This window comes from Ceraceosorus guamensis (genome assembly GCF_003144195.1).
Source record: "Ceraceosorus guamensis strain MCA 4658 unplaced genomic scaffold IE81scaffold_27, whole genome shotgun sequence".
NCBI classification, from domain to species: Eukaryota; Fungi; Basidiomycota; class Exobasidiomycetes; order Ceraceosorales; family Ceraceosoraceae; genus Ceraceosorus; species Ceraceosorus guamensis.
Genome location: NW_020290022.1, coordinates 289,398 through 296,679, shown reverse-complemented (window position 1 = coordinate 296,679; position 7,282 = coordinate 289,398). Strand labels below are relative to the sequence as shown.

Below are 7,282 nucleotides of genomic sequence, written 5' to 3'. Positions count from 1 at the left end.
GGAGGAGAAGATCGGCAGTGTGAGTGCACGCGGGGGGTGGGATGCCCCGCTGAAGTCGCACTCCTTTTGCACATGCAGATCGGAAATGCGTGCGGAACGATAGGTCTGCTGCACGCCATCAGCAATACGCAAGCGGTCCAAGCTATCAGCACCGACTCTCCTCTTCACAAACTCTTGCAATCCGCTCGACCCCTCTCTCCTCACGCCCGCGCCGAGCTGCTTCAATCCTCTCGCGAACTAGCCACCGCGCACTCTGCAGCAGCTTCGTCCGGTCAATCCGCAGCTCCCGCCATCGAAGATGCCGTGGATCTGCACTTTGTCGCTTTTGTGAGGGATGCGGGTGGGGAATTGGCAGAGTTTGATGGGAGGAGAAAAGGAGTGGTTAGGAGAGGTGTAGGGGTGGAAAAGCAGCAAGATTTGCTCCAACAGGCTGCCCATTGGATCAAGGAGAATTATGTGAGCAAGATGCGAGGCAGCGGGCCTCGTCCGATGCCCGTCTTTTCTTTTCTTTTCCGCATCGACATTTGCGCGTCGAGTGTTTTTGGGATGCTCATCTCGTTTCCCCCTTTCAACCCCACGCGCACTTTTCTTGAGCAGATGACGCTGAGTCCAGACTCGCTCAACTTCAACCTCATCGCTTTAGGCCCTGCAGCCTGACGAGTCCGGTACATCGTTGTTGTCGAATGTCTGGGCTAAATGAAACGTGGCTCACTCTCATTGAATGTCGAGCGATGTGCAAAGCTAGGATCTTGTAGTGTGTGTGTGCGCGCGCGCGCGTGTGTGTGTGTGTGTGTGTGTGTGTGCGTGCGTGTGTATGTGTGTGTGTGTGTGTGTGTGTTTGCGTGTGCGTGTGTAGACTGAAGCGGTTGGTAATTAGGTGGAACGAGAGTGAGATTAGCTTCTTATCTATATCTTGAGCGACTCGACGGCAAGGCTTGCAAAGGACTGTCAAAATGGTCTTTGAATGTTGGGGAAGCAGTGTAAAAGCCAACGACTAGAACAAAAAGGGGGGACGGTGGACGCGATTCGTTCCATCACACCGAACAGTCGTCTCACCAGGAACACCTTTACCGATCCCTCGAATGTGGTCGATGCGAGACGCTGCTTGTTCCGCTGCGGGGCATCGGAGGCTTGACTAGGGGTATTGCGACGCCCAGCAAACGAAGCGGCTGACTTCGAGTCGTTTGTGAGCTAGGCGTACTGGCTCACGAGGGAGCAGAAAGTAACATGATCCCGCTTTGAACGTCTCCAAATCGCTTGTAGAGCGACGCTGATCAAAATGAGCAAAAGCAAGCAGATGCGGCATCCAAGGGAGCCCCCCCCCCCTTTTCCGTCTCTCCTTGCGCTGCTCGCGTTTTGACCGGCGCGCAGCGTCATTGGCCATTGTCTGAATGGGCAGAACACGAGCGCTGCAAGCTGAGCGCAAGCTTTGATGAGTCCGTTCCGTTTGGCATCGGCAGCGATCCGTGCCGTGCTGCTACCACGGCGAGCTGCCAGCGCGCGAGATACGATCGCTGGCACAGCTCACATGATCAGACAACCACAACAGCCCTTGTCAACCTTCTCCTGGTCCTTTCCATTCGCAGTACGAAGCTGAGAGGACGTGTAAGCCGTCGAAGCTGGCGCGTCGTGATCCTTGGCCGGGGAGGTTCGGTTGCCGCTGGGCGGATAGATTTGCTGTTGTTGCTGTTGCTGCTGTGAGACAATGGCGGGATAATGTTGCAACTCTTCTGCGCGCGGATACCGCGCAAGATGATCTCGGTGCTGTTGATCCGCTCGCGCATTGCGCTCCCTCTCTTCTGCTTCGGCCTGCGCACGAACAGCGTCCGAATGGCTCGAGGACATGTGAGCGCTGTTGCTCCTAGGCCCATTCGCCACGGCCTGAGCTTGCAAGTCCATCATCTGCGTCCTGCTCAGCGGCAAGCCCTTGGTGTCCCACGCATCGATGAGTCCTTCGTCAAGACCTTGCGCAAGGATTTTCTGTTGAGCCACCCGTCTGGCCACAGCCGGCGGAAGCACCTCGTCCCACGTAGAGCCCGACGGTGGATGATGTGCGCTCCCAACGCCCAACGCAGCGGCCGAAGCTAGCGCGAGACCCGTAGCTTCGCTCGATGTTCTAGTGCGAGGTGCTCTTCCCTGGGCCCGAGTAGGCGAGACTTGACCCAACGGACCGCCAAACTCGTCTAGATCAGCACCTCGAGCATGCGCATCACTTTCTCGCCGACCAGTCCTGCTTGTACCGGCATGACTGGACCCTCCATCTTGAACGTATGCCGGACGAGTAGAGGTTGCACTCTCCTCGTAGGCTGAATTACCGGTTGCACTGTTCATTCGGTCATAGGTGCTCACAGGATTCGCAGAGCCGTACTGTCTCAGCCCTCGACTGGAGCTGCCACTAAGAGCCTCTTGCTGCTGCTGCTGCTGCTGCTGGGATAGTCGGGCAGCGCTAGATCCTCTTCGAGGCCTGTGCCTGCCCGGTTCTATTGGCGCAGGTATCCTGCTTGTCGGGCTTGCTGCTCGCTCCTGATAGCTGTGCGATGCGGCGGTATCGTTGCTGGCTGAATTGTTACTTCTTCGGTGCGCTGCAGTCGCCTGCGCGTCCATCGGTTGTGAGACGGCTCTCAAACGATCATTGAGCTGAGGTTGCTGGAGGGTTGAGCCGCTTGAACTGGGCCACGCGGAGCTGCTGTGAGCGGTGGGAGCCGAATTGGGCACGGAAGATCCCAACCCTTTCGGGCCGCTGAAGTCTGACCGATCAGCATACAATCTGCGTGCTGAATCGTCCTCCTCTTCCCTTGCACGACTTCTCCGACTGTCATCCCCGCTACGCTGTCTGTAGGCATCTGCTTTTTCTCGCGCTCTGCGCACGCTTTCCGCCTTGCTCGTGCTCGCGGGCGCTTGACGATTTTGACGATAGGCTGTAAGATCTGCAGGTTGTGTAAAGCTTCGGGCTTGATCGCTAGCTTCTCTACGACCAGATCCGCTCGTGATGACAGCTGCGTACCGAGCAGCATTGGGGGTAGCATGATGAGCAGAAGAGATGCCCCACTCCGAGGTGCTCGCAATGGGACCTTTCTTCTTGGAACCTTCGCCGTTGTAGGTCTCTGCAGCCACTTTGCGAGCTACTTGCTCAGCACCCAGAGGTACCCAACCATCCGATCCAGCCTGGTCCAACCTGCTTATCCTCTTTCCCAATCGAGCTGATTCGGCTTCCAATCGCTTTCGCAAAGCTGGAACGATCTCATCTTCCCATGTTGGCACACCGCTGTTGGAAGGTGGAGGAACGGATGAAGGGCCATACAGATCCAGCGCGTGCTCTGTACCTGGCCCTGTTGCCATTGTCGAGGAAGCCGTCATGGTGCTCATGGCTGCACGCGCCGCAGAGGCGATGAGTGCGCTCGCTTGGTGTTGCTAGATCACGAGGGCGATGGCGATGGCGATGGCGATGGCGAGTGCAAGGGCGCGAGCGAAATAAGCGATGCGAAGCGTGGCTGAAGAGTTGGCAGGAGGAGGATCGCCTCGATGGCATGCATAAGCGAGGGCAGCGGCGTATGCTCGGAGGGCGGCGGTCGAGTGCAGTGCTCTCACCAGAATCACGGGCAGCGCGTGTGATACGATTTTGATTGCTGCTGGTGTTGATGCTCAGCAGCAGGTGCTGAATTGCCAGCAGCCGCTGCGAGCTTATAATTGACGGTGATTATGAAGGGCGTCGATATTGCGCGCGGCAAAAGAGTCACGAGTGCTGTGAGTCAAGTCTTGACCATGCAGCAGCAGCGCAGCGCAGCAGATTGGCGGGTGATTGTGGTTGTGATTGTATACGCTCAGCTATATATATACAGTATGTTGGTATTCCAGGCCCAAGCTCGCCGCGGCCTTGAGCCCCTCCCGTAAACACGATCGATGCCGCTGGCGAGCCGATTCCGATTGAGATCGTGGCGGGCGATGGACGCGAGTCTGATGACGGATCGAAGACTGGCGGTGTACAAGCGCGCGTGTGGCAGCACCGCGGCCCGAGCTTTAGAATGATGGGCTGATGTGCAGAAGAGGAAGGTGCATGGTGATGATGGAGCAGATGCTGGTATGTAGCGTGACTGAATTGGAGATCGTTCCCCCCCTTTCAGAAAGTTTATCCCGTACCGGCAATCAGCACATGTCATGGAGCGGTATAGCAAACAGTTCACGAGTACGGCGGCAACGTCTTAAAGCTCAAAAGATTTCTCCTAGCGCATTTCAGAAGTGTGAACAGAATCGCGAATAAACGTGAATTGAATCTGAATGTCAGTCCGTATATATGTGTGTGCTGATGCCACCCCGCCGCGCGCGAGGCCGAGCCATGATGTGTTCTTGATTCGATTAGGTGCAATTTGAACCACCAATCCAACCCCCGCCCTAATTCACGCGCGACGGCCCGCCGCGTTTGATACTCGCGCGCGCGCGAGAGGCGGTGCATGCGCTTTAGCCCCTTTAGCTACCTAGCTACAGCATTTGCCCGGCGGTGCTGCAGCACGCGCCGCCAAGGAGCGAGCGGCGAGACCAGCAGAATCAGATGAGCCGGGCCCATCGTACTCACGTGTCTTGGACACTCTTTCCGTGCGATACCTTGCCAAGAAATCACCCACCACACGCACGCGATATACAGATTGAACAAGCCGCGTGCGATGTGCTACCATTCCTGTGAGCCCGCATGTGTTGCCAGGAAGGGGGTGTATGCCTACACCTCCTCACTACCCCATCACTCCCTCGTAGCCTTGAACTCGCATTCTTTTCGAAGGAGAGCGACATCAGCAGAGCTTTACTCAGAAACATCAAGATCGTAGTGCTTGACATCTACCTCTAGGAAGTACCTGCTTACTGGAAGGTCACGGGCTGTTGTCACGCGGGAGTGGCAAGATGGCGGGTATCAAGAGTGAGTGTCTCATCATGCGTATCGCACAACAAGTACCAATCATGCCCCCTCGTGATGCGCTTCGAGCTGACAAGGCATTCCAACCTCCCCACACCACCACTTGGCACACCGCAGCGATCATTTTCCTCTCCATTTCCCTCGCCCTCGGTTTTCTGCTCGTCATTCTCTCCTGCGCGCTCTTTTCCAATTGGCTCCCACTGCTCGTCGCATTGCTCTACGTGCTAGCTCCTCTTCCAAACACCATCTGCGCGCGCTGCGCAGGAGCAGACGATTTCAGCGCGGATTACAATAGCGCCTATGTGGATTTCGGAAATTGGTTGACCAGCACCACGGTCGTCTCTGGCATCGCATTGCCGCTCGTCTTGGCACATGCCGGCGTTATAAGGGTTGCGGCTTGTATCATGAGCAGTCTGGGAGGCGCGCTGGTGTATGGTACAAGTGAGTCCGAGCAAAGGCGGCTTTGAGTACAGGAGGATGCGGCGGTAGATCACCGTGGCTGGTATCATCGGGACGGGAAACCAGTAAAGCTGAGCAAGCGGGTTGCTCATGCGCAAGTGGAACGTAGGCAAGTTGCTTCAAGCACACATGATGATGCGAGTTCAATGGATAAGCCAGGCGCGTCACACGTGGAATGTCGTGCCCCAAACGAACTTCCTCGCAAGGCGCTCATCGCACCATCTACGAGCCCAACTAAAAGTTCTGCCCTCGCCTTGCTCCCCTCCTCTCCCACCCACAGTGCTCACCTACGCCGGGTTCTTTAGCGAGAGCGGCGACGACGCTTTCTAAGTTGCTGCGACGCAGTGAGCGGGAATGCAAGGCAAATTCTTTGAAATCCATTTCCGATCAGTCCATCAAGTCACCTTTCTGATAGCATTTAACTTCGGGACTCGTCGCTGCTCGCAACATGCCTCCCGAACGCAATACGATACCTACTGAGCAGTTTACTGCGCATTCTCCTCAGGCGTAGAGCTTTTCGGTACCTCATTCAGGACTGCTGCTGTTGAGCTTCTCCATGCGCGCACAGGTCCGGCATTGGCCACAGGCCAGCATGTCTGCAGCGATCAGTCGTTTGCCACTCAGGGGTTCTGGCTGCGATTTCATCACCGCTAGGGTCCGAGAGACGATTGTCATGTAAACGCATGGTCTAATTTCTAATTTGCGCACTGGACGAGGCACGGAGAGAAGATTCGTAAAGTCGAATGACAGGGCATAGGGGCTAGGCAATGCTGCTGCCGTTCGTCAGGGAGGTGTAACAGGCGGATCAGATGGCAGTGTAGCCACCATCGACGATGATGTCTTGACCCGTTGTAAAGGCGCTAGCGTCGCTGGCGAGGTAGACGATTGCGCCCTTGAGATCTTGAGGATCACCCATACGTCCCATGGGAGTGTATGCTTCCCACTTGGCCTTCAGCTCTTTGCCGCTCGGGCTTTGTTCGAGCACTTGCTTGGTCAGAGCCGTAGCCATGTATCCAGGGCTAAAGCGCCAGCGAGCAAGGCAGACGCGTTGGTTGAGCATTGAGCACGCTTGGGGGGGGGAAATTGCACGCGTTCAACTCACCTGAGCGTATTGACTCGAATACCGCGCGTAGCCCACTCGACGGCGAGGGACTTTGCGAGCTGCACGACTGCGGCTTTGGAAGCGTTGTAGGGAGCCTGAGCTTGAGGAACATTGACGACGGATCCAGACATGGAAGCGATGAGCACGATGGAACCTGGTCTCTGATCCTGAAGCATGATTTTGGCTGCTTCCCTAGCCACAAAGTAGCTTCCTGTAATGTTGATATCGAACAGCTTCTTGATGTTTGGCGTGGGGTACTCTTCTGCCGGATAGTTTTCCACTATGCCGGCACTGTTGACCAGCACATCTATGCTTCCCCATTTGCGTCGAATGTCTTGCATGGTGCGCGCCACGCTCTCCTCGTCCGCCACATTGACGCCCCAACCTTGCACTTCGATCTCTCCCTTGAACGCCTGTCCATTCTCTTCGAACCACTTCAGCACATCTTCAGCAGCATCTTGGCTCTGCCTAGCGTCCAAGTCCAAGATGGCCAAACGATCCGCACCGCTCTCTATGAAAGTCCTAGCGATCAAATTTCCCAATCCCCTCGCAGCTCCAGTCACTACGCACACTTTACCCTGCATGTTGAAAGAGGCCAGACTGCGTTTGGGCTTGCTCTCCACCCTTCCCACCGTCGAATGGCCCAAGTCGGACTTTTGACGCTGCTCCAGCTCAGAAGCTGGGTAGGGTTGTTTGATGGACGGATCAATGGACGCGTGCTCGCCCGCACTGGCCTCTTTGCCCTTGAAGGAGATGGGCGTGCTGCTGAATGGCCGCACAGCGTCGGGCATCGCGCCGAGAATGCTTGAAGGTCCGGC

At 56.4% G+C, this 7,282-nt stretch overlaps 4 protein-coding genes across 4 annotated transcripts; 2 read left to right on the top strand and 2 right to left on the bottom strand.

Moving 5' to 3' along the window:
• Nucleotides 1–72: 72 nt before the first annotated feature.
• IE81DRAFT_347273 (cysteine proteinase) lies at nucleotides 73–657 on the top strand (the record flags this gene model as incomplete). Its single annotated transcript, XM_025516129.1, has 1 exon — nucleotides 73–657. One exon carries the CDS (start codon nucleotides 73–75, stop codon nucleotides 655–657), a length of 585 nt encoding a protein of 194 aa, XP_025369880.1.
• Nucleotides 658–1,330: 673 nt separating this feature from the next.
• Nucleotides 1,331–3,594, bottom strand: IE81DRAFT_119810 (hypothetical protein). The gene has a single exon (XM_025510171.1). The coding sequence runs from the start codon at nucleotides 3,364–3,366 to the stop codon at nucleotides 1,525–1,527; it is 1,842 nt and encodes a 613-aa protein (XP_025369879.1). The 5' UTR covers nucleotides 3,367–3,594; the 3' UTR covers nucleotides 1,331–1,524.
• A 1,027-nt stretch (nucleotides 3,595–4,621) lies between these two features.
• On the top strand, nucleotides 4,622–6,069 carry IE81DRAFT_323283 (vacuolar protein sorting 55). Its single transcript, XM_025513887.1, has 3 exons — nucleotides 4,622–4,906; nucleotides 5,021–5,344; nucleotides 5,643–6,069. The coding sequence occupies exons 1-3, from the start codon at nucleotides 4,891–4,893 to the stop codon at nucleotides 5,690–5,692; spliced, it is 390 nt and encodes a 129-aa protein (XP_025369878.1). The 5' UTR covers nucleotides 4,622–4,890; the 3' UTR covers nucleotides 5,693–6,069.
• A 98-nt stretch (nucleotides 6,070–6,167) lies between these two features.
• Nucleotides 6,168–7,255, bottom strand: IE81DRAFT_289825 (NAD(P)-binding protein; the record flags this gene model as incomplete). The annotated part of the gene is made up of 2 exons (XM_025511829.1): nucleotides 6,168–6,381; nucleotides 6,465–7,255. The coding sequence occupies 2 exons, from the start codon at nucleotides 7,253–7,255 to the stop codon at nucleotides 6,168–6,170; spliced, it is 1,005 nt and encodes a 334-aa protein (XP_025369877.1).
• Between the last annotated feature and the right edge of the window lie 27 nt (nucleotides 7,256–7,282).

Coding starts and splice junctions, on each gene's coding strand:
- IE81DRAFT_323283 (XM_025513887.1), top strand. Junction 5,345..5,642: donor CGCGCTGGTGTATGGTACAA/GTGAGTCCGAGC, acceptor TCCCACCCACAG/TGCTCACCTACGCCGGGTTC.
- IE81DRAFT_119810 (XM_025510171.1), bottom strand. CDS start 3,366: ATGAGCACCATGACGGCTTCCTCGACAATGGCAACAGGGCCAGGTACA.